This window comes from Brachionichthys hirsutus, unplaced genomic scaffold (genome assembly GCF_040956055.1).
Source record: "Brachionichthys hirsutus isolate HB-005 unplaced genomic scaffold, CSIRO-AGI_Bhir_v1 contig_1477, whole genome shotgun sequence".
Lineage (NCBI taxonomy): Eukaryota > Metazoa > Chordata > Actinopteri > Lophiiformes > Brachionichthyidae > Brachionichthys > Brachionichthys hirsutus.
In genome coordinates, this window is record NW_027180878.1 from 1 (window position 1) to 25,000 (window position 25,000).

Below are 25,000 nucleotides of genomic sequence, written 5' to 3' on the forward strand. Positions count from 1 at the left end.
GCCTATCACGCCAACGACAGCTGCATGGCGGCAGGCAGCTTGGTGCTCGCAAACAACAGCTTCCTGTGTCCGAACCACTTCGCTCCCCGCAAGGGCTGCAAGAACCACGAACACATTAACGTCAGCTGGTGCTTCGTCTGCTCTGAGGGTGAGTCGGATCCCCTTTTGGTGGCTTTTAAATCTGGAGCAACTTGGGTTCAGGGTTTGAAGATATTGCGACACGGCGGGTTGTTTAATGGGAGCACCGTGTGAGTTATGAGCGTTATTATTATTTATTTCACTTTAATTTATGATGCATTGATTCACGAGAGCGTTGCTAAACCCATTTACCCTGCTCCGATCCCCAACGGGATGCCGTTTGCAGGGGGCAGCCTGCTGTGCTGTGAAGCCTGCCCTGCAGCTTTCCATCGAGAATGCCTGAACATGGAGATGCCTCAGGGCAGCTGGTTCTGCAACGACTGCAAAGCCGGGAAGAAGCCTCGCATAAAGGACATCCTGTGGGTCAAATGGGGTCGTTACAGGTGAGAGCTCGCCATTGCACGGTGCGACTCTGAGCAGCAGCTGTATTTTACGCCCTTTAAACCCGATCTCGTTCTCCAGATGGTGGCCTGCAGAGGTCTGCCTGACCCGAGACGTCCCCGAGAACATCCTCAGGATGAAGCACGAGGTGGGAGAGTTCCCCGTGCAGTTCTTCGGCTCCAAAGATTTCGTGTGGACTTACCAGGCCAGGGTCTTCCCCTACATGGAGGGCGACACGCACAACATTGAGAAAATGGGAAAAGGTGCAGATGTGGTGTACAAAAACGGTACGTGCTTCGCGTCCGACGAGCTGTTTGCTGCGTTGCAATGTGGTCGTGATGTTAGAACGCTTTGTCCCGCTAGCCCTGACCGAAGCAGCAACGCGTTTCAAAGAGCTCCAGGTGGAAAAGGAGATGAGGCAGCTTCAAGAGGACCGAAAGAACGACAAGAAGCCGCCGCCGTACAAACATGTTAAGGTACTGCGCGTCGCGTGCGTCGAAATGGCATTTCAACAGGCTAAAAAAAAACCCGAAATCCTGCCCCTGCTTCTCTCTCCCAGGTAAACAGGCCAATCGGAAAGGTGCAGATCATTACCGCTGACCTATCGGAGATCCCGCGTTGTAACTGCAAGGCATCTGACGAGAACCCGTGCGGCGTCGACTCTGAGTGCATCAACCGCATGCTGTTGTACGAGTGCCACCCTCAGGTGTGTGCAGCGGGGGGGCGGTGTCAGAACCAGGCCTTCACAAAGCGCCAGTACTCGCCCGTGGAGATTTACCGGACGCTGTCCCGCGGCTGGGGGCTGCGTGCCGTGTCGGACATCAAGAAGGTATTTTAGAATCCCGTTTGTGTGTGTGACTGCTCGGGCTCGTTTGCTCCCGCCATTGAATCGTCCTCTGCTGACCTCTCAGGGAGCCTTCGTGAGCGAGTACGTGGGAGAGGTGATTGATGAAGAGGAGTGTCGAGCCAGGATCAAACGCGCCCAGGAGAACGACATCTGTAACTTCTACATGCTGACACTGGACAAGGTGATTCTGAGCCGCACCCTGTGTGGCGACGCAGCTCCGTGGACACATTTGGACATTGTGCACGATGCAAAACGGTTTTGTTGTTGTTTTTTCGGCTCTTCCAGGACCGGATCATTGACGCCGGGCCCAAAGGGAACCAGGCGCGCTTCATGAATCACTGCTGCCAGCCGAACTGTGAGACTCAGAAGTGGACTGTGAGCGGGGACACGCGGGTGGGGCTGTTTGCCCTGCAGGACATCCCAAAAGGTGTGAGGGGACGGCCTCCCGCCACCTTTCAGCGTTTGGGATGAGAATGCAACTGATTTAACACCACGATATGCACATTTAGGTGTGGAGCTGAATTTCAACTACAACCTGGAGTGTCTTGGAAACGGGAAAACTGCCTGTAAATGCGGCGCACCCAACTGCAGCGGCTTCCTGGGTGTCCGGCCGAAGGTAACGGCATTGGGAACGGCGCCGGGGCAACGCTCACGGGGTACCAGGGGCGTCTTGTCCGGCAGCTGTTCTTTAACCCGCTTCTCTTCCCCTTTCAGAACCAACCGCCGTCTGAGAAACTGAAAGAAGGGAAGAGGAGGCTCCCCATGAAGAAGAAGACCAAGCAAGAGGTAACCAAGGAGCGGGAGGACGAGTGCTTCAGCTGTGGCGACGGGGGCCAGATAGTTTCCTGTAAGAAGTCGGGTTGCCCAAAAGTCTACCACGCGGACTGTCTCAACCTGGCGAAGCGGCCTGCAGGCAAGTAGAGGTGGGGGAGGGTGGGGGGGGGCTTTAACCACGGATGCGTGCCGGCGGGCGTGTGTCGTTCTGCAACATAAAATAAAACGCAGCGCACTTAGTCCGTTATCTAAAACTGATTTATTACATTCATGAACGTTTTTTTTTTCTGGATGAAAATACAACGAGGATGTTTTCACGAGTCGGTAATGATGGCGTTCTGGCCTCCAGGGCGATGGGAGTGTCCGTGGCACCAGTGCGACGTCTGTGGCAAAGAGGCGGCGTCTTTCTGCGAGATGTGTCCCAGCTCTTACTGCAAAGGGCATCGCGAAGGCATGCTCTTCATCTCCAAGCTGGACGGCAAGCTGTCCTGTAGCGAACACGACCCCTGTGGCCCCGACCCCCTGGAGCCCGGAGAGATTCGGGAATATGTGCCCAACGCGACGGGGGCCGTCCCTCTGGTCCCAGACTCCACAAACGTTGACTCTGCTACTTTTGCTGATAAGGCTAGGACGACAGAAGAAAGGCCCCCCCCTCGTCTCTACATCAATACCAAGACCGCTACCTCGAGCTTCATCCCCTCCAGCAGGACGTGTCTTAGAAACAGAACTGAAAGCGGTGCGTTTTCCTCCACGGTGGAGGAGGACGGCGATTTGGAGGACGGCGAGGTGTGTGGATTGGAGGTGGAGGATATGGCAGATGCGGAAGATGCGGAAGATGTGGAAGACGATGAAGACGAGGACGAGGATGACCTGGAGATAGTGGAAGACGAGGAAGATGAGCGTCTGTGTAGCAGTGACCTGGTGGAGGAACGCGACGACGAAGATGAGAACGAAGGAGGGGAGGTGTATGACACTTGGGGCGATTATGTGGACGAAGAGGCAGACGATGGAGAGGTGGAGGGCGTGGACTTTGACGAGTGGGGCAGGGTGGAGGACGATGGCAAGTCACTCGATCCTTCCGAGCGATGAGGACGACTCCGTGAAACATGCAGAGGACACAAATGAAAGTGACGTTTCGGTACCTCCTCAGATGCAACGCCTCACTTTGGTACCTCGTTGCCTTCCATCCCCGGGCGGCCCGACTGACGCTGGGGATGCGCTCTGGTGCTGCGGCTCGTTGTAATTCTGACCATTTGTTTGTTTGTCTGGTGCTGTCATTTCTTTGGTTTATTCTCCCAACATTGTTTACATTTTTTGGCCTTTTACAATGTTTTCAATGTAAAAAAAAAAAAGAAAGTGAGAAATTACACATGACCTGTTATTATTATGGCATCTTATGTTGTTGATGTTGTTGCTGTCTTTCTAATTACAACACTTGTTTAAAAAATGTTTTCCTGGTCTGTGTTTTTGTTGCTGAGGAGTCTTGACGGCTCCGGATCAGGTGTCGTCGGGTAATGATAAGGACTTATTTATTCAGCTTTCTTTCCCAGATCAGCGGGTTGTGTGCATCTACATGATAATTATTCTCCTGTAGAAGCAATTCCAGATTTTGAAAATTAATCAAATTTACATTGTGTCAGAATTTTGGTTAAATAGGATTTTTTCCCCCTTATTTGTAAACTCGGTATTCTACGAGTATTAGGTATTCAGGCCACACTAATGCCGGAAGTCCGAATCTGTGAATATCTTTCCAACTTTACTGAACTAAAGCTCCATAAAATGCTCAACATTGCTCATTTTGATGAAGGCAGCGCAGCGGCAGACTCTCGTTCTTACAATGTTATACTCGTAATATTACGACTTTAATCTCGTAATGTAAAAAAAAAGTATTTCATTATTGTGGCGTATACTCCAAAAAATACACGCAATATCGACCTGGTTGATGTCTATAAATACAATTGCTGTCACACAAATAGAAATAATAAAGTTGTTAGATATAAAAATAAAAACAACACAGCGATGTGTTTTTAACTGTCCGCCGCTTGAGGTCGCTCTTCCCAGCAGTAAGAGCCTGTTTCACGGAGAAAGAACGCCGGATGTGACGTAGAATGCCGTTGCCGTGAAATGCAGATGGTCGCAGAATAGTGAGACTCTAACAAACCTCATAAACAAACTGCGAAAGTAAGTGTTTTAGGAACAAAACACCAACAGCTATATTATTTATCCGATCCTACTCGAGATAATAGACTATTGATTAGGTCAGTGTAAAATAAAAAAATAGTTTATTCTCATTGGAAGCCAATCAGTTGGTGAACAAGCTTGCTAACACCACAGCGACGATAGCTTCAGTCTTACTTTCTATACTTTTCACAAAATGCGCTCGTCTGTGAGTTATAACGACTAATTAAGAAGTATTTTTACAATAGGAATACATCTATTTATACTTTTACATCACTTTGTTACTCGGCTGTACCGAAAACGAGATTCAATGTATTTATGGTTGCAGAATCAACCATGGCCGAGCAGGCTACCACTGCCACGGAGGGGATCGTGGGCTTGGATGAACCCAAGAAGATGACGAGGGAGGACTGGAGGAAGAAGAAGGAGCTGGAGGAGCAGAGGAAGCTGGGAAACGCTCCTGCTGAGGTGGATGAGGAGGGGAAGTAAGTTTACTTCTGAAGGGAGAATGGGTCCTTCATATTTGTTAAAGGGCAGCACGGTGGCAGGTGCTGTTGCTTCACAGCAAGAAGATCATGGGTTCAAATCCCAGCATTATCAACACGGCCTTTCACATTCTCTCTGTGTCTGAATGGGTTTTTATTCCGGGTGCTCCGGTTTCATCCCACCTTTGGTACCGGTACCTCTTTTCTTTTCCAGAGACATAAACCCTCACATACCGCAGTATATTTCGTCAGTGCCGTGGTACATCGACCCGTCCAAAAGGCCCACGCTGAAGCATCAGAGGCCACAGGATGAATATGAGGAGCAGTACACGTCTATTGGCGAGTGGTACAAGAGAGGAGTGCAAGAGGTGAGGCCAATCGCTGCAAAGATTTAAGTCTGAAGAATCGTGCAACTATTGAAAACCAATAACCAGAGTGTGGGGTAGTTGAAAGTGATCGGGGGGGGGGGGGGGGGGGGGGGGTCCTCAGCTCTGATTATGAGGCTTTAACATCTTTTTTTATATCATGATGAGTCCAGTTAGTTCTTCCTTATCTTTGGCCTTGCACTGTTCGGGATGTTTTAATATCAGTATTATCGACATTGATGCTTATCAATTAAGTACAGTTGGATCTTTTGCAGATCAAATACACGAGTGTTCACTGTCACGTTAAAATAAATAACATTTCAATATTTCCAAACAGAATTCTGCCTCCACTAAATTCCGTAAGGGAGCATGCGAAAACTGCGGCGCCCTAACGCACAAGAAGAAGGACTGCTTGGAGGTGACATTGATTTGGTCTTTGATCTTTCAGTAGCAATTAACTCTAAATCATTTTTTTCACTTTCCTGTTTGTCCAGTACACAATGTAATATCTGTAAATCTGCGTGTTCACGTCTGTCTTCAGCGGCCCAGGAAGGTTGGGGCGAAGTACACAGGCATGAGCTTAGCTCCAGATGAACACAGTCAGGTACAGCTGGACCTGGACTATGATGGGAAGCGTGACCGCTGGAACGGGTATGACCCCGAGGAACATCAGCGCATCGTGGAGGAATACGCCAAAGTGGATCTGGTAAGCAGTGCAAATGTGAATTCAGCTGTTTTACCTCCGCCAAGGAGGTTAGGTCTGTCTGTCTGTCTGTCTGTCGGCAACTACTACTACTGTACTGTCGGCTTGTCCCGTGAGGGGTCACCACAACAAATCAACGTTCTCCACCTCACCCGGTCCTTTGCATATTCATAAATGTTGGGTTTAATAACAGGAACAGATTATCCAGATTATCCAGAAGAGAGCCTCAATATCTCTGTTGATTATTGACCGATGTTTATGGAATTTGACACAATCATGTCGGGAGGGGGCTTCTATTTTACCACAGAATTTAATCCGGATCGGCTCTCGATTGCGGATATTATCGCCATTTAAAAGAAATGGGGGTACACTTGGGTTTTGGCCTATTGTGTATGTAATATTAGAGAGAGATTTCTAACAAGCGTCGTCTTATAGGTGAGTCAATTCCACATCGGAGCATGATATCAATGTGAATCCAATCGCTAAAGGTTTGTTTTCATGGTTAAGAAATATTTTCTAGTTTTAAGAAAGAATTGTTTAGTGTGCTATTTATCTCATCTTATGACCAAATGCCTCATTGAACGAGCCTCATTGAACGAGCCTCATTGAAACGAGCTCTTTACGGCCACTTCACATGGAGGAGTTTTTTGTTTAGCTGGAGTTTTCATATGGGACACCCAAAAACCCAAATGAAGAAGCCTGATCACACCAAATGTAATGAAAGTTGAATGTGAAGCTTATGGTGGTTAAGTTTTGTACCTTTTTTCTGGTTTAGTAAAGCCTACAACCATTTTAAACGTGTTATTCTGGTTCTGGTTTTGTGCTTGTTTCTGCATCTCAGGCCAAAAGGACGCTGAAGGCACAGAAACTTCAGGACGAGTTGGCCTCTGGGAAACTGGACCAAACGGTGAGAGTCAAGTTCCTAATGATAAATGTAGCGCCGATAAAGCTGCAGTCTTTTGTCCGGAACATCATGCATGTTTTGTCTTGTATATCTGTCCTGCAGGAGCGGGAACATGACAGTGAGGATGAAGATGAAGATAAATATGCAGACGACATTGACATGCCTGGTCAGAACTTTGACTCCAAAAGACGAATCACTGTCAGGAATCTGCGTATCCGAGAAGATACAGCTAAAGTAAGAGTGGTTTGAGCTGCGTTTTTACTCTTGAACTGTGATAATGCTCATTTATTTATGGTGGAAAATGATTTCCAAGTGTCCAACAATAAAGCAGTTTATTTTCCTGAGATATGAGCTGCTGTTAACAAACGCAAGGCGACCAGTTACGGGAACGTCTTGCATGTCTTTCTTGCAGTACTTGAGGAATTTGGATCCAAACTCTGCATACTACGACCCGAAGACTCGAGCCATGAGAGAGAACCCGTACTCCAACACCGGCATGAACCCTGACGAGTGAGTTACTGTTCCTCCTGATTCCTGGAACATTCTCGATGGAATTTTCATTGGAATCTTTTTTTCCCGGACAGGGTGGGCTACGCTGGAGATAATTTTGCTCGCTATTCTGGGGCCACGATCACCATGGCTCAAACGCAGCGTAAGTCCGCCATTTGTTTTTCTGCCCACTGTGGGCGTCTTTCTCTACTTACGTTATCGGTACATCGGTGAGGTGAGAGTATCAGACCCTCTGTGATTGAACTCAAGCACAGCTTTGATGCAGCATTTACACAGCAGCAGCCAGAACCTCTCTTTTAACCAAGGCGAGTTGTCTTTGACATAATTCATAGAGGATCAATCTAACCGAGATATTTGGAAAAACTTCTTGATTTCAACATTTTCACTTCGATTTGCTTGCTTTAGTCACATCGGCACAAAAAGACTGATCAAAAAGGACATTTCTCATGACAGACACGAGCAGGAAACACACTGTAACACCTAAGCAGGAACTTGGCGTATCTTTCTGTTGCACCTTAGCATGAATAATACCTCTTGCTGTCGTAGTGTTTGCCTGGGAGGCCTATGAAAGAGGCTCTGAGGTGCATCTCCAGGCCGATCCCACTAAGCTGGAGCTGCTCCACAAATCCTTCAAGGTCAAGAAGGAGGACTTCAAGGAGAAACAGAGGGACGGCATCTTAGAAAGGGTAAACTATTGGCCTCCTTTTTTTTTGGAGCAGGCTGTTAATTGCATATCATACTGCGTAAAATAATGAAAGTAAATCAAGTCTACCATGTCAGAATGTATAATATCAATGTTGGCAAAAGTTCAGGTTTCAAATTGTTCCTTGCTGCCCAAAATCTCAGTCTATAGAGGCTTAAATATTCAAACTGGACGAAGGCATCGCTGACGATATGCTCTTTTGCATGCAATAACCAGTACGGCGGTGAAGAGCACCTGGATGCCCCGCCACGGGAACTGCTGCTGGCCCAGACGGAGGACTACATGGAGTACTCCCGTCACGGTGCTGTACTGAAGGGGCTGGAGAAGGCTGTGGCTCGCTCCAAGTATGAGGAGGACGTGCTCACCAACAACCACACTGTGAGCGCTCCATGGCACAGAGGAATCTTTATTTTTTTTTTAATTGAATCGAATTGTTTGTGTTCTTAAAACGGTCGTTTTTCTGTAGTGCATCTGGGGCTCCTTCTGGAAAGACGGTTCCTGGGGATACAAGTGTTGTCACTCCATGGTCAAGCAGAGTTACTGCACAGGAGAGACGGGCGTCGTGGTCGTAAGTAGATGCATCATCAGTGATGAAAGAGCACGCTGCCATCCACTGCTGTACTAACGTAACACGGATTGTTTTCTGTGCAACACGAAGAACAACTTGGAGTGTGTCCCCTTTGAAGAAGGGCTGATCGAGGCTCAGGAGGACGAACCAGTGAAGACTCTGTTGGAAGTAAGTGCGGCTGAGGGAAATGGCCACGGGGGGGTGATGTAGGGATTTTTGTTGGCAGGGAAAAATGCACATTCAATTGTGTTGTCATTGAATTATTGTGTTTGATCTTCCAGATGCATCGGGATAAAATATCAAAAGAGAAGAAGAAGAAAAAGAAGAGCAGAAGGACCAGTGGTGATTCAGACAATGAAGAAAAGAAGGAGAAACTGAAGAAGGTATTTGTTTGTCTTCATCTCTCTGTATTTCTGGGTTGATTCTCTACTTTTTTTTTGGCCGACTGACTTCTTAACTGTTTCCTCTTTTCAGGCTCTGGAAGCAGAGGACAAGCATGGGAAGCAGGTAGATGCTCTGATGCAGCTGGAGGAGAGGAAGAGGCCATACAACAGCTTGCAGGAAGTAAAGGCACCGACGGAGGAGGAGATGGAGGCCTTCCGCATGAAACGTCCCCGGCCAGACGACCCCATGGCTTCCTTCCTGGGACAGTGACCTGTTTGCAGACTGCCGTGAATTATTCCCAAATATTCCATACTCCTCCAGAACTGTTGCTAAATGGAGCAAAATGTCTCAACAAAGCTTTTATAATAAACATATAAACATAAATGAGGAGTTTTCTGCTTGGTTCACCGTCTTCACAGGAAATGTACAGTATTTTGTTGATTACAATTTTGCATGCTCTGTTTTTCATGCCACGTTAATAGCCTAGCCTAGGGCAATAAAAGTTGTGTATTTGTTGCTTGCACTCGGAAGTATAAAAGATGTACAGTAAACGAGTTTGGTGGGATTAATGCAGACTTTTTTTTCCATTAAATATGCTGTAGTTTATGTTTCAACACCTTGTGGCATTAAATATTTCTTTTTTTTTTTTTTACAGGAGCAATGAACTTGATTTAAATGTTTACTATTAATGATCATAATTAATGAATGATTTGCATCTCGGCTCCAGTGAACCGGTGCTCTGTGTACGCTTGACTTTAATGGCATCATTAATAGCCGAAGAATTGTAGCTGCAATATTTAGCGGTCAAGTTTGGTCACGTTTTGCCGATAGAGCAGCTGAATACTAAATAGCAGTTGGTCTTAAAGTTAAGAAACTGAACTCCGGGTGGTTTAAAATGCTTAAATGTCGACTAAAGCCACTCCACTTACTTCAGGCACACGAGCATTGAGTGGGAATAGCTTTTTTTTAGGTAGAGCATATTGAAGTAATAGACTTCAACAGGTTATTAACATCATGACACTTGGATGTTTGACACAATATAATCTACATTATTAAGTTATTAGCATTTGGGTGCTGAAGAATTCACAGTGGCAGAGGAGGCCGTGCACAGCGATTGACTTCTGCCATTCAAATCTTCCCATTTATACTCTTTGATCTATGCAGGATGTCACCGTATCGTTGGTTACAGAGCCTCCAAGCACCATTCCTTGGAATTCTAAACATGAGGCACTGCCCCCCCCCCCCCCCCCCCCCCACCAGCTCGATGGTTCTGCTCCACAGGGACTAACAGATGCACACCACGTTGTTGTGCTGTTGTCGAGGATACATAAAACGTTGAATTGGATCATGATTGTTCTTCGGTACGTGAGCACCTCTGTGACAACATCCTGTCTGAAACACATTGACTGTGTGAAGATATGATGGCCGACCAGATCAGCTGTGCTTGGCCTGACTGACTTGAGTGTAGTGACTTCATGGTGAAAGTATTTGTTTTTGGCAGTGCGTGCGGGGCGGATGTTGTGCACCGATCCGCTGGGCTGCACAGTGCAGGACTCGATCACTGGAAACCCATGTAGGAGAGTTTGTGCGCTTTGATGCAGATAAAGGACTTGGATCACGCTCATCTATTAGCATTGGGCTTCATCTCAACCGGTGGGTTGTGTTTTTCTTTGTCTTCTTTTGAACTATCTGCTGCACTGGTCCGTTGTAATAGGCTATGAGGGATTTGATTTCAGCCATTTCTTCTTGTGCATTGAATCACATTAAACTGGCATTTAGAGTAGTTTTTGTTATTGGATTGTTTCTGTAGTCTCTCTCCATTTCAGTCTTGCCATTTTTTTAATGTCTATTTTGTGCTGTGTGACAGAAGAACTCATCAACTTAAAATAAGCGTATTCGGTTGCTCTCCCTCGTCTCCTGGTGACTCCGAAGGGACCGTCATGCTCCGGATATGCTCGATGCTCTGCTCGCTGTCAGTTGTCCTCTCTCAGTCAACATATGCCTTGCCCAAGAGAGCTCGCAACGTCACCATCCACCCCTCACAGCTTGTCTGCAGTCTGCCGGGCCCAGCGGGGCCTGCGGGGGGCCCCGGACCTCCTGGGTCACCGGGGGCCATGGGCCCGATGGGGCCCCCAGGGAAGGATGGCCCAGATGGAAAGGATGGAGCGAAGGGAGGAAAGGGAGACGGAGGTAGATGTTGACTGTCTCTCTTGTGTCAGTGTAGGATTTTGGAGACCTCAGGACGTCTTAACACAAATATTGACTAACATTGTGTAATGATCTTCATACATATTTGATCATTTGTGATTGATATGAGTCAGAAAGCTGCTTCAAATACCTCAGCTGTAAAACCTGGTTAAACTACATACCTATTATTGATTTTCAGAGTCCTTCTTGCAAATAATTTCATTGTATTTGTCTTTCAAGGCTTTTTGCATCTCTGGTATTGGAGATCTATAGCTTAATTTATAATTGCATATTTGAAAGAGCCTTTTTTTTACCCTATGGATTTGGATGATCATTTTGTCCGTGCATAGCTCACAAACTACACATTCTTACAAATAAATAAATGATCTATGACAAGTAAAAGCATCCTCGGATATTTAGATTTTTCTAAAAAATCTCGTAGCTTTCCATGAAAAGACGACTAAGATGATCCCTCAGGCTGATCAGCTGGAGCACGAATCAACGTGCATCCGACTCGCCATCTATAAAACATGTCTGTCACATTTTCCTCAGGTGATCCAGGGAGGTCTGGGAATCAAGGCAAGCCGGGTGTGAAAGGCCGGGAAGGTGTCATAGGCAAGGCTGGACCTCGAGGACTGAGAGGGCTACGAGGAGTACCAGGGGTAGTAGGAAAACAAGGGGGGAAAGGAGAGACAGGTGACGGGGGCGAGCAAGGAGCTCCCGGGGGCTGCAATTGTGGAAAGACAGCCCGCTCAGCCTTCTCTGTGGCGGTGACTAAGAGCTACCCTGAAGTACGACTGCCCATCCGCTTCAACAGAATCCTGCTGAATGACGGGGGTCATTACAACACTAGCAATGGCAAGTTCGTCTGTGCCATTCCCGGGATCTACTATTTCACATATGACATCACTCTGGCAAACAAGCACTTGGCCATCGGGCTGGTCCACAATGGGCAGTACAAAATCAAGACATTTGATGCGAATACGGGGAACCATGACGTGTCATCCGGTTCCACTGTTCTCCACCTGCAGCCGTCAGACCAGGTGTGGCTGCAGATCTTCTACTCCGAGCAGAACGGACTCTTCTTTGACCCTTTCTGGACAGACAGCACCTTCACTGGCTTTCTTATCTATGCTGACCAGACCTTCCTCGATGATGCTGACGGAAACGCTAATGCTCAGGATGGCAGTTAACGCTGCAGCAACTGATGTCTTAATTTTAATCACAAAATGTTGTAAAAATAATTTGTCGTCTGAGTTACAGCCCCCTCAGTTGTAGGCCTCAGTGTGCTTTGGTTGTTTTCTAAGTTGGACACCAGGGGGCGCACGAGGACAGAAAAGTGTGCTCGACAAAGTCAAAATCATGTCATCTGGTTTCACACTGAAATGATCTCTGATGTGTTTTTGGTTGCTGTGTCCAGCATAATTATTCGTAACAAAATTCTTGTACATTTCTTAAAAACAGAATTGTTTTATTTTTATCTTATGCTATTGGAGCTGAAAAGTTAGCACATTTAGTAAGAGGATAAAAAGCCCTCTTTTATGATGCAGTAACCTTACAGAAAGACGATTTAAAATGTGTTTGTCAAATGAAATCAATACTCCTATATTAATCTGACAAAATTATTATGTCCTTATTACACAAAATGATGCAGTGTGTGTGCACTTTGATGTCTTTACATTCAGTAAAATCAAGAAATGGTCTCTCAGTTGAAAATTTTATTTTTCTGCTCACTATAATTCCTACATCTAAAGTTTTTAAAAATATAATGCTAAATTAACAATGTGAATTGTCGCAATTGATCATGGCTAACATGATATTTGCATGCATTGCTTTATTCCTAAAGTGGATGCCGCCAGATTAAAGAATTGCCTTCTTGGTTATGCATAAATATTAATATTGCAGCAATAATAAAGTATTCTGATAATGAGAAATAGTTTAATGTCACAATTTTCATTTTGTTGAATTTTACACAGTGAAAAGTGTGAAGAAGGATAGAGAGAGCAGACAGAACCTGGATAGATATCCATGTACGTTATATATGTTATATTGTCCTGTTTATATAACAGTGATGTCATCACACTTATATAAATCACATATTATACCATGATCTGCTTCCACACTAGCTTGTTGACATATCACACGATATGGACAGAGGCATTTAAAAACAGCCTTTTTTGTTTTGAAATCACATTTACGGTGTGCTAATCGGAACAATGAAAGCATAACCCCTCAATGAATTAAAATAAAACATGTATATTCTTGATAGAAGGAGCCCACATTAAAAATACTGACAATTTTAGTATCCATTAATTATGGCGAATGAAATGGATGAATATTAATTGAACGACATGGCTTCATTTTATTTGTGTTCATTTATTCCAATTATTCTTGTTAGCTCCTCTTAATGTGCTCATTTCATATCCGGTCCAAAATAAATAACATCAGAAAGAAACCCAGTCGTTGTGTCTCGAGTACACGTTTTTTTTCGTTGTTGTGTTTGTAGTTCGAGCGATGCCAAAAGAACTACCACTCCCAAGCCCAAAGCGCGCTCGTGACGTAGAACGCACGAGCCTCGCGCCGCTACAGCAGCAGCTGGTGCAGCCCGTCGAGGTTACTTTTGTTACACCGGATCCGCTGCGGAGAAAACGGGATTTACCGGCCGGCAGTGAACGGTTGTTGCGGCGGGGGGTTCGACCGGACGCCTGTTGCGGGGATTTGGCGGTGGCCGGTGTTTTATTCATTCCACGTCGGATGTGAGGGTCACCCCCCCCACCCCCCCCACCGGCGTAATCAAAGCGGTCGAGCTGAAAGTTGAGCCGAAGAAGAGTTCAGGATGTCGGACTGAGACAAAGGGGGGCTCCGCTGTCCGGCTGCTGAGCGCGACGGAGGTCGGTGAAAAGTTCCTCCTGCCCCCCCCCCCCCCGCGGCGGGGAAAAAACGCGCCGCGGTTCCGTCCCGGCACTTTGTTTCGTAGCCATTGTGCGTTTTTGTTGTTGTTTCGTGTGTTTCACGGTGAGTTGACGCTAACGCGCGTAGCCTCGTCGCTCCGCGCCGTGCGCGTCCTTCGGGATTGATCATCTGGGAACGCGCGAGTGGGTTAGTAATCGATAATCTCCGACATCAGCGGCATTAGCGAAGGGCCGGTTGGATTCGCGTTGGACCTGCGGCGTGGCCGAGTGGGCATTTAACTCGGCCATTTAAATTCCCGAGCAGGGAAAATGGCCTGCGTGGGGAGAGAGAGAGAGAGAGAGAGAGAGAGAGACCGACCTCTGCTGATAGTGTCCTAAATCTTAATTGTATATCCCATCACTGCTCGATTTGCCACTACAGAAGTAATCGTCTCTATTAAAACTAATAATCTTTTGAATGAGGACATTTCTAGAACGAGTAACTTGGGATGGGACGACTCCTTGAACTTTGGACACATCTGTCCCCTGCAGGTAAAAAAAAAAAAAAAAGGTGATTCTGGAAGTTTCCTCTGGATGGGAAAGATGGAGAGGGAGTTGCAATGGTGGAAAGGACAGCTGGCAGCAGACATCCACCAGTCCCTCCGCATCAAGGTGAGTCTGGGCCGGGCCGGAACATCTTCAGCGAAGAACCCAAATGAGTCGATCTTTTCTTCTTCATTTTATCGGTTTTAATCAATTACAAAAAATATTCTTCCAGCGGTTTCACGATGAGATTTTAACCTGCACACCTGTGGTGATGTTTCACAGCAGTGCTCTGAAAGTTGAGAAGGAAAGAGTGCTTTTTGTACTACCTTCTTTTGTCTATTTTAACACGATCTATATAGAATCATTCAAATGTATCAATAAACCTTGACGTGTGATCGTATTTCCGCCGGCGTCGCTTCTAGCGGAGACTGGACGGATGTTTCGGATTCTTCGTTCTGAGGGAGGCGAACAAAGAGCTCGGTTTATGTTTGTGATTCGACAAACCAGAGATTGTGTACATGTACGCGCTGGATTGTGACTCGCGTGTTTTGGAGTCCTTACAATGAGCCATTTAAAGGTTCCCTCTTGATGCACAATGTCTGACTCGGAGTTTCCCGTCTGGCAGAGCTGGAAACTAAACAACGCTGTTTTCTCTCATACGGAGATGAAAGAGGTTTGATTGCATGATGAGTATTTCTGAGTGTGATGCACAGAGCCTTACTGTAACTACTGCAGTTCCAGAATATGAGATAACATAGGTGAGCTTAAACGGATTGTTCGTTTAGTACCGATAGCCGGGCTGCTGCTCGCTGACCTCTGAGAACAGCTCTTCCTATAGATGTTGTCACTTGTTAAGAAAAGCATGATTCTGTCATTCTTATTGTTTTACCTTGTTTTATTTAAACAGCAAATAGCTGGCACAAGGAATAAAAAACATTTCTGTCTATAGACGAGCCCCGTTTGAGGTCCCGTGTCGTCAAAATTACACGCAGGGTGCGATTTAAAATGTAAAGTAAAGGAATGTGACAAACACTCTTCTCTGCCATGGGTCAGAATAAAGATGGAAATAATAAATATGTCAGCCTCTAATATTGAGAGGTGAACATATGAAAGGTCTAAAATATCATCAGCACATGGGCAGCTGGTGCTCATTTGCTGTATTCTATTTCCTGAAAGGATTTATTCTCATTCACTGATTTATTTGATATAAAGATTGCAACACATTTATTTTCGTTTAATTGACTAATAATTTAAATGTTGCAACTCCACAAAATGCTGAGAATGTGATGGATATTTATAAAAAAAACCAAAAAATTGCACGTAAAGAACACGTTACAAAACCATTTAATATCAAGAACCGTCATCGGATAACTTGAAAATGGAATAATTGTCTCTGCATCCCAAGTGTTTCCCTTTTCGAATGATCTAAAGAGATGATTTCTTTACATCTTAGCAAACGTAATCAAACTCCTTACCGTGTTACGATCAATGTTTGACTGAACAAGATGTCTGTGCATGTGCTGAAAGCACGCTAAGAATTGTTAAGGGGAAGAATGGTGGAAGCATCGTCAGAAGCGTTAACATTTCCTGCATGGTGCCCCCCCCCCCCCCCGCAGGCTTAATGACTTTTGTTACAGTGGCAGTGCCCTGATGTGAGAGAGAGCTGTGCTGTATCGCATGTGGCAAATTATCAGACATGCAAATCAGGCAGAGGCAGCTGTGGAATCCTTAATTATGGTGCTGGTCCCCCACAAAGGCACCTCTCCACCCCACACAGCCCACCCAGGGCCCCCCCAGACTCCAGAAGCCCCCCCCCCCCCATTATCCTGCTGCTCTTGTACCCCCCAGACAGACAGATGGACCAGAGGCGGCGTTTGGGAGGGCTGGTTATCGGGTTTTAGGAATCATCTTTATTCTTTTAGTGGAGCTGAGACGGGTCAAAGGCAGCGACGCTGCGTTAAGATGCTGATGTAACGACCTCGAGGTCTGGATTAAGGAGATTAAACTACCAAAAACGGCTTTTTGATGCCGATTCATGGAGAACGTTAGATGATGCCATGTAAAATGTTCTGTAGCTGGTTGGAAAGATACCCAAGGCTCATTCAATGCTAATGCCCCCCCCCCGCCCCGCCCCCCCCGAGTATCTTCCTGCCACTTTGAAACACATGCAGCTAATTGTACATGAATAGGAGATTTGCTAATGGTGAAACCTAATCCTAGCTACTCCTGCCCCCCCCCCACCATTAACCCCCACATACCCCAGCAATGACCCATATTTGCTCCTGTTCTCTACACTGACGGTGAATTAAATGAAACTCAAATTAGACTGAAGCATCGATGATTTCTGACGCTGTATTTAATTTTCGTCCTGGTTGGTGTATTTTAGAAAATGACCCCAGTCAGAAAGAGAAATGCTCTTTTTCTGCATATTCTTTACCCCCCCCCCCCCCCCCCCCACCTCACCCCTCTTCTGTCTCTCCTCCTCAGGAGCTGAAGCTGCCGGTCTACCGGGCCCACTCTCCACAGATTGGCATGCGCCGCTACTTTGCAGACTTGTTGGCCATCCTGAGTAATCGCTACCAGCTCTGTCCGACGGCACGCCACCTCGCCGTCTACCTGCTGGACCTGTTCATGGACCACTACGACGTCGCGGTGAAACAGCTTTATGTTATTGCCCTCTCCTGTCTGCTCCTAGCGAGTAAGTACATTATCTTCATCCAGACGTTTATCTAACTCTACCTTCATTTACTTGACGGGAACATTTATTTATTATTTATCTCCTCAAAGCTCTGTTTGATGTGATTTTGTTTCTTAAATTTATTACAGAGACGATCTTTATTAAAGGGGACACATTATGAAAAAGAAAAAATCACTTTTCTCCGTGTTGCTACACTCATATTTAGGTCTGCAAAATTAAACCATCCGGTCAATCCTGCATAGTTTGCGTAGTTCTGTAATCAAGTACAAGACTCTTTGTGTTTGTGATGTCACAATTGGGGGGGGGGGGGGGGGGGCGTTCACAAGATGTGTGCGCTCTCCCCGTGTCTGCTCCGCTCTACCTGTGGCTCGTGCACGAGTCGAAGAAGAACGGAGTGGAGAAAGTTTCTTTTTGGTCTAAATGTTCCGGCAAAAAGTGGAAAAAATGTTTTAGTGTGTGCTAAAAAAAGGTCACGTCACCGGTTACCATGGTAGCGTGCAGCTGTTTTCGTTTTCAGAGGCGTTTCTGACGGAGCCGTTTGAGACAGAAAAGACGGACGCTGTCCTGCAGCATCCGTCTGCTATTTTGAGCACAGACTGTCACAGATATACAGAAGTGTCTGGGAACAGCGTTAACTTGTGGGAAAAGGGTCGAATATGTGACCTTCAAGGTCATGACCTTGTGACCTTCAAGGTCTGTAGAATATTGAGTTCTCTTGCTGTTAATTGAATACATACTTTATAGCTGCCTTGCAACAACAACAGAGAAAAGTGAATTGATCTTGCCTATAAATGATCTTTTCTTCCCTGCATTGACCAGTTGATCTCATTTTTTTGCTCGTAATTCTTGTTCTTCTCAAGCTGTTGGTATTTCTGCAGATGTTGCTGAGTTGTGATTTATTTTAATTAGCAGCCAACATGCGTCTCTGCTGTGATGTATAAAACGTGTGTGTGTGTTGTGCAGGATGTGGGTTTTGTTACTGGTGTCTGTCTGGTGATTAACACGGTGAGGTTTTCTGTACATTATTGCAGCCCTTGGCATTATGGGTAATTAGACTAATGATGCTGTCAAAGTAGAAAGTCTGGAACCGGGCCCATTCACATGGGAGGGCAGCGCTTGTGTGAATGTGTGTGTGTGTGTGTGTAGTCATGCACCTGTGCCATCTTTGCAGTCAGAGATGTCTCGCCGGTGGGATGAATTTGAATACGAGACTCAAAAGATATTTTGTTTTGAAGGAATCTCATGAGAGTCCAGGAATAGTTTGCAGAGTGCTCTTGGAGTGATATAAATATTCTGAATTAAACCCGGATAAAGGCGCGACTATTCCTTCATTTGTTCTTTTATCCAGTCTTTGTGGTTTCCGGCTAGGAAGCTCTCTTCGCTTTTCCCTCTCCTCTGACTCCTCTTGGACTCCAGGGAGTCGCTGCCATGATTGATGACGGCTTGAAAGACTGTTTCAAAGTCGTGTAATGTTTGTTTTTTTTCCATTATGAGTTGTTTCGGAATCTGCTTAGTAACCGAACCGCTTCTCCAGGTTCCCCTGTTTGTCTCTAATAGACACGCATCTTTTATTTATTATACTTCAGTTAATCACGCCCCTTTCTGTCCCGTCCAACAGTCGCTGCTTAATCCTGTTGCTCTATTGTGTCTAGGGCTGTGTGCCCTTGTGTTTGTTCATGGTTGACCTCTTCTTAATTTGCAGGAGTGAGATTACGGGCAGTTTTTAAATCTACAGCGATTGAGTTAAATTGACTGTTGGACACTTAGATCTGGTTAGTTCCATTAAATCCAATTATTCGACGAAACCCGAAGCCTGGGTCACATGATGTGGATTCCAGTGAAGACTTTGTCTGTGTAATTACAAGTAATATCCTGTTATTGTCCCCAAATGTAAGTTTCTATTATGTTTGATAAAAATATAATTTTTTTATATGTAAAAAAGCAAACCTGAAATCTTCATTCTAAAGTATTTAAAGTGCTCAATACTTATAAAAATCGACAATTAGATTACCCTAATGGTGCACATTATTGCGGTGTGTGTTTGTTGTGGTTGAAGTATAGATTTTATTTTTCCTGGTATGACGGCCTTAATTCCACCACCATTGTGCATCTATAGCTATAGCCATTAGCCAGAATAAAATGGTAAACGCATTTTTGTGGTTGCAATGGTTGACGCTTGGATTGAATGTGTGTATGTATGCCTTTTGAGTTGTGTGCGTGACGCTTAATTATGGTCATTGGATGGTTTTAGGATCTGTTTTTGTTGCCGTTTGCGTTTCCTTGTTTTGTTCAGGGAGTCTGATTCAGTTTCCAAACGAAAATGAGCGTCGTGTGAGACGCGCTCTAAGCAAAGTCGTACAGACCACACGGGGGACTTAAAAGGCCCTGCAGCCGGGGTGTGGGGTGGATCTGTGTGCTGAGGGGCACCTGCCATATGCTCCCCGTGTCAGGCCTCAAACAAAAGCCCAGCGAGCAGAAGCAGGGCAGCCGGGGAGGGGGGGGAGGGGAGCAGAGACTCGGCGGAGGTTCACATTTGTGCAGCCGTGTTGATGCATGTTAGCATGTTTTTTTGCTAAATGAAGAGAGCGTCGCTGTGGCAACCCAACTTCCAACCTATGGACTTCTTTGTGATGGTCTAATTAAAATTCACGTCATTGTCGTGACAGAATTCCCACTAAAATGTCGTCGCTCTACTTTCCACAGAAGCATTTCATTAACGAGGTTCTGATGGTGCCATTTTACCCGGCGTTGCTGGCTCTGTTGCCTCCCCGCTCCCTCACCTTGTTGGGGGGGGGGGGCGGGCAGGCAGAGTCAGCTAGTCCTGGGACAGAGCAGCCAGTAAAAACGCAGCCCCCCCCCCATCCCGAGGGGGTTGAAGAACGAGTGGAGTGGTACTTCAAAGGCAGGTTGTGGCTGCTGATGTTAAACAGGGCATAAAGGGAGGAAGAGACGGTGGCTTGCAAAATGGGACGTGCTGGAACTGAACCATTCAGCAGGGCGCCCGGAAAACTAGATTGAGAAACCCGCTTCCCCTTTATCCCGAGCTGAGCTTGGCCAATGGTTTCAATGAAACCGTTGTCGGGTGGGGTCCTTTAGAATTTATAGAAATCATTTGAGGGATGTGAAGATGGCTTAAATAAAACATGGCGTCTGCCCTTCACAGTGATTTCGTTCACTATTACTGTCGCCGGGTTTCAGAAATATGTTACGTTGTTGCAATCCTACGAACAACCGCACAAATGTGTTCAAATGTAACCATTCTGTGTTGTTTATAACAATCGGCTACACACACACACACACACACACATAATTGGGTTTCTAGGATTCCCCGTGGTCCCCAAGCATTAGCATCAGGGGTCGAAGGTCAGTCTGGGCTACTTTTTGAGACCTGCTGGGGCCAGGGGTGGCAACACGGAGATGGAGCTGTGACCATTTTAATTCACACTCCTATTGAAAGAGGATCCGGCAAATAAACGAGTTTAAAGAGCAGGGAGAATTCGTCTACGGCCGTCAAGTCAGTCAGAAATACAAATAGGTATGTGGGGGGGAGGGGAGGGGAGGGGGGGGGGTCCTCAAAGCTTCACTCGATTCTTCATCGGCAAGAGATGATCACCGTTAAATCATGAATGGAAAGCTGAAAATACAAAAGCATGTTTTCATCCGAGTTATCCTGCTGATGGGTTCGGTTTTGTTCCGCTCCGCAATGTTCCTGTTTTGAATTTATTTTTAAATGTCAAATCTCTTACTGTTAAGCCCCACCAAAGGGGAATTTAGAGTTACCCTAATCCATCAGCATGCAGGGTCTGCATGCACTATTAATGGGAAATGCTCTAGCCACAGTTGATCCGAGGCTTTAAAGGTGTACGCCTCACAATCATTCCTTTTTTTCAGGGTGCACATTTTTATATTTGATACACTCAGAAATATGCGACCTGTATCAAAAGTTTCATTCCTCGGTATCAAGAAGTTTGTGGTTGGTCTGGTTTTATTTTATTTTATTTAAATACTCAAAGCAGTATATTTGGATACCTGGTCCATGATTGAAATCGTCTAGATCTACTTAATGTGTGCAGATAAAGAGTTAGAGAAACGGGTTTCTCTCGTGTGAGAATGTAGCCGTCAGGTTTCTGAATAGCCCCCCTCACTAAAACCCTTGCCCCCCCCCCCCCCCCACCTCCACATCTGTGCCAAACGGCGCACCTGGAGGGGGCGCCCGCATCTCGTCTCACCCCTCACTGACTCCTGACCTTTAACTACTTCTTGTGTACACAACCCTTTCTCATCACCAGAACCTATAGGGTGGGGGTGTCCGGTAGTCGGTGTATGGGAAAGGAAGTCCCCCCCCCCCCCCCCCCCCCCACCCCTCCCCTCGTCTTGATGAGCGTTTCTCCCGACTAAAGAGGGAGGTCTTGTGACTAATTTAACACCCGGGTCAGGTGGAAGATGATCTTTCTCAGGCCCCCACTCATTGTAAAACGGGCTGCAATGGTGTTGTCGTGTTCCTACAGGGTTCATAGTATTGATATGCTGATTGGTGCTTGATTTGTTTAAAATGAGATGGACATAATAATTGAAATGTGGAACTGGAACCGTCTCTGAGTGTGTCACAAACTATTCTTTCTTGTGACTGTCGGATGCTCTTCTTTAGTTCCTGTTTGTGACTTGCAGCCAGTTGATTCAGCTTCACATCGTATGAAGGGAGAAGCAATAGTTTGATTCACCGCTGACCTAAATGACCGATAGCTACAGTTTCCCGTCACAATTCAGAGCACGCCATTGTTGTTGTCGGATTGTGCTGCTGATAAAGTTGAACCAAGGTGATTCCTTTGGCCCACTGACCTGTGTTTGCCGGAGCCCCCCCCCCGCCCCCCCTGCTGTGTCATCTCGTTGAAGTGAACGAGTCTGGCGTTGTTTCGTTATTTGGGCATCCCGTGTCTCGCGTGGCCCGTTACCCCGCAGGATTAAACCAGGAGAGTAACCAAAGAGGGCAATCAGTTGCTTGTTTGTGCTGTTCCTTCCTCGAGATCAAACGGGCTGGACCTTTGTGGAGGCTGGGGGACACTGATGGCCTTTTATGGCGGCGTGAGTGTGGACATAGCTGTCTAGCAGCAGATAGAGGCCGGATCCAGAGGATGTGAGGGTGAGCGAATGGGGCGAGTGTGGACTGGGCTGTGGAATGAGCTCTGGTGTTTCCTGTTCTAGGGGAGGGATGCCATTATTGCCTCTCTGCTAATTACCCCTTTGGCTGGTTGGGCGGGAGACCCCCCCCCCCCACACCTATATCCTCCCTCATGCCTCCCTCCCTAGGCATTCTCTTTTCTCTCTTCCTCTCCCCTGTCTCGCTTTAGGGTCTATAACAACATCACTTTATGTTGGGAAACACATAAACATGGGTATTAAGACATGAAGGGCAGCCACAGGAGCTCTACGGGCGGCCTTCATTTGTTTGAAACAAACTTGGGGGGGGGACGTAGCTCTGCTGTTGTCACTGCGTGGTGCTTTGCCAGGTCGGTGTCATCGTTGGGATGTTAGCTTGCCTTTCATCTGTTAAATATCCTGCTCAATGCTTTTCAGTAAAAACTGGAACCACCTCCATTTGCATTTACAGACGGTATATAACATGTAATAAATGGTTTGTAACACCGGAATGTTAAGCAGTGCAGTTCAAGTGGCTTTGTAGTTTGTTAAATTTCTTATGAAGGTTGTCACCCCCCCCCCCCCCCCCCCCACTCCATTTAATCAAAACGACACAATATTTGTGTTAAAACTCATGTATTAATTATATTTATATATATTTATAAGCTGAATTGCTACTTTGTGGAATAAGCAACCTGTCAGCATGTGGTCGTTTCAACATCAATTAATCATTTAACGTTGATCGGGGGTCGTGATCAGTCAATAAGTCTACAGTGTGTTCCTGACATTCTGTTTCGGAGGTGCAACGATGAGCTTTCATGACTCGTTTCATTTCAGGTAAATTTGAAGAGAAGGAGGACAGGGTTCCCAAACTGGAGCAGCTGAACTCGCTGGGCTTCATGTGCAGCCTGAACTTGGTTCTCAACAAGAAGGATCTGATCAAAATGGAGCTTCTGTTGCTGGAGACCTTCGGCTGGAACCTGTGCATGCCTACGCCCGCCCACTTCATCGACTACTACCTACACGCCTCTGTGCAGGAGGGCGACCTTTACAACGGCTGGCCTGTCTCGTCCCTCTCTAAGACCAAGGCGTTCATGGACAAATACACGCACTACTTTCTGGAAGTCTCCCTGCAAGGTGGGCAAAGAGGAAGAAACGCTTGGATTTTAACAGGGATGTTGATGTCAAACTCATTCTCTCGTCTCGTCTTCCAGACCACGCCTTCCTGAGTTTCCGACCGTCCCAGGTAGCTTCCGCGTGCGTGGCGGCGTCTCGCATTTGCCTCCAGATTTCTCCAAGCTGGACGACTGCGCTGCATCTCCTAACGGGCTACACGTGGGACCACCTCACACAGTGCATCGAGCTCATGCTGCTGTAAGGGCTGCTACAAACACACAAACAAGCCGAGGCCGAAGGCCCGACCAGAGAGCGAGGCTGGAATGTGTGCCTGGTAACTGGGGGTCGACGACCTTTACGTCGGTGTAGTTTGGGCTGATGGGCTATAAAGCGGTTGCTATGGTTGGTGTACATTAACATGAGATGCACATATAACGTGTACCGGTAGTTCAAGTTTACGTGCGACCATCTAAACATTTGAGGACTGGTGTGTCGTTGAAACTTTTTATTTTTGCCTTTCCTTTTCATAGTGCTCACGACAACGATGTGAAGGAGGCCAACAAGACCAAATCCGCTCCTCGCCGATCTTCCTCTCTCCATTCTCAAGTCCAGACCTCCCACTTATCTCCAGTGTCGGTCATCCAGAGGCCAGGCTCTTCCTCTTCCTCCTCCTCCTCCTCATCCTCCTCGACCTCCTCCACGCCGCAGCTGCTCTTTCAGCCAGATGGCTTCCCACACCTTTCCCAAAACTCGCCATCTCTGTCCCAGCTGCAGGTTTTAGCGGACTCCCAAGCTTTTGGGCCTGTGGTGAACGTGTCTCAGGATTTTCTTCAGAACCACCGGATGGGGCTTCTCACCGCGGCTCCCTCCATTTCTTCGGGGAGCGGGTTCCCCTCCTATCCGAGCCTCGCCTCTGCTCTCCAGCCGGGGGTGCGTTCGCTGCCACTCCAGGGCCCCATTTCTGTGCAGATGGCCCTTGCAGGGGAGCCGCGCCACTGTCTGAGCATGGCCTACACCGGGGGCTACCTGGGGGCTCATCACACATTTACAGCCGGCTGCTTCGACAGGTGACGCCAGGAGACGGAGAGGGAGCACAACCCCCTGCAGGGATGCCCGGCGATACTTCCATCCCAAGTCCCGACCCCCAACTATCCTTGCATAGACCTCCGCTCTCTCTCCGTCAGCACCGCAGCGCCGTCGGCGCATCGATCGCCCACGCCGCTCTCACAGAGACGCCTCAAACGCAAGCAGAGATCCAAATGCAAGACTTCCACCGACCCGGTGGAGGTCATCACACTGACGTGACACGTTCTCCACGGACTGCCATGGAATGCTACGGCAGCGCAACAAGGTTACCGGTATTTATAAAGCTGTGAGACGCATCACTGTGAATGACATGAAGGCAGCAGTGCACCGTAGTCAGTGCCGGTTTCAGAAGTACACAGAATACTAAGTATTTGATAATGGTATGTTGCTGCTCGACATA

The 25,000-nt window shown here is 46.8% G+C and overlaps 4 protein-coding genes across 4 annotated transcripts; all 4 read left to right on the top strand.

Annotated features, from left to right (window-relative positions):
• Positions 1 to 3: 3 nt before the first annotated feature.
• LOC137916844 (histone-lysine N-methyltransferase, H3 lysine-36 specific-like) lies at positions 4 to 3,567 on the top strand (the record flags this gene model as incomplete). The annotated part of the gene is made up of 10 exons (XM_068759809.1): positions 4 to 148; positions 365 to 521; positions 601 to 806; positions 883 to 995; positions 1,079 to 1,348; positions 1,431 to 1,547; positions 1,652 to 1,793; positions 1,876 to 1,982; positions 2,081 to 2,279; positions 2,490 to 3,567. Coding segments are annotated over 10 exons (2,196 nt in total), but the record flags the coding sequence as incomplete, so codon positions are not given.
• A 693-nt stretch (positions 3,568 to 4,260) lies between these two features.
• Positions 4,261 to 9,626, top strand: slu7 (SLU7 homolog, splicing factor). Its single transcript, XM_068759808.1, has 15 exons — positions 4,261 to 4,321; positions 4,647 to 4,803; positions 5,018 to 5,171; positions 5,506 to 5,586; positions 5,710 to 5,874; positions 6,713 to 6,778; positions 6,878 to 7,009; positions 7,188 to 7,285; positions 7,360 to 7,427; positions 7,832 to 7,971; positions 8,205 to 8,366; positions 8,455 to 8,556; positions 8,647 to 8,724; positions 8,838 to 8,939; positions 9,031 to 9,626. The coding sequence occupies exons 2-15, from the start codon at positions 4,655 to 4,657 to the stop codon at positions 9,208 to 9,210; spliced, it is 1,677 nt and encodes a 558-aa protein (XP_068615909.1). The 5' UTR covers positions 4,261 to 4,321; positions 4,647 to 4,654; the 3' UTR covers positions 9,211 to 9,626.
• Positions 9,627 to 10,880: 1,254 nt separating this feature from the next.
• Positions 10,881 to 12,320, top strand: c1qtnf2 (C1q and TNF related 2). Its single transcript, XM_068759807.1, has 2 exons — positions 10,881 to 11,130; positions 11,680 to 12,320. Exons 1-2 carry the CDS (start codon positions 10,881 to 10,883, stop codon positions 12,318 to 12,320), a joined length of 891 nt encoding a protein of 296 aa, XP_068615908.1.
• A 2,292-nt stretch (positions 12,321 to 14,612) lies between these two features.
• On the top strand, positions 14,613 to 24,585 carry ccnjl (cyclin J-like). Its single transcript, XM_068759806.1, has 5 exons — positions 14,613 to 14,690; positions 17,052 to 17,262; positions 23,236 to 23,535; positions 23,613 to 23,772; positions 24,045 to 24,585. The coding sequence occupies exons 1-5, from the start codon at positions 14,613 to 14,615 to the stop codon at positions 24,583 to 24,585; spliced, it is 1,290 nt and encodes a 429-aa protein (XP_068615907.1).
• Positions 24,586 to 25,000: the final 415 nt, after the last annotated feature.

What these genes read in the sequence shown, in the direction of transcription:
- slu7 (XM_068759808.1), top strand. Translation starts at nt 4,655, where the DNA reads ATGGCCGAGCAGGCTACCACTGCCACGGAGGGGATCGTGGGCTTGGAT. An exon ending in GAGGTGGATGAGGAGGGGAA is followed by an intron (nt 4,804 to 5,017) that starts GTAAGTTTACTT and finishes TTTCTTTTCCAG; the next exon opens with AGACATAAACCCTCACATAC. An exon ending in AGAAGGAGAAACTGAAGAAG is followed by an intron (nt 8,940 to 9,030) that starts GTATTTGTTTGT and finishes TCCTCTTTTCAG; the next exon opens with GCTCTGGAAGCAGAGGACAA.
- c1qtnf2 (XM_068759807.1), top strand. Translation starts at nt 10,881, where the DNA reads ATGCTCCGGATATGCTCGATGCTCTGCTCGCTGTCAGTTGTCCTCTCT. An exon ending in GGGAGGAAAGGGAGACGGAG is followed by an intron (nt 11,131 to 11,679) that starts GTAGATGTTGAC and finishes CATTTTCCTCAG; the next exon opens with GTGATCCAGGGAGGTCTGGG.
- ccnjl (XM_068759806.1), top strand. Translation starts at nt 14,613, where the DNA reads ATGGGAAAGATGGAGAGGGAGTTGCAATGGTGGAAAGGACAGCTGGCA. An exon ending in ACCAGTCCCTCCGCATCAAG is followed by an intron (nt 14,691 to 17,051) that starts GTGAGTCTGGGC and finishes TCTCCTCCTCAG; the next exon opens with GAGCTGAAGCTGCCGGTCTA. An exon ending in CTCCTGTCTGCTCCTAGCGA is followed by an intron (nt 17,263 to 23,235) that starts GTAAGTACATTA and finishes GTTTCATTTCAG; the next exon opens with GTAAATTTGAAGAGAAGGAG.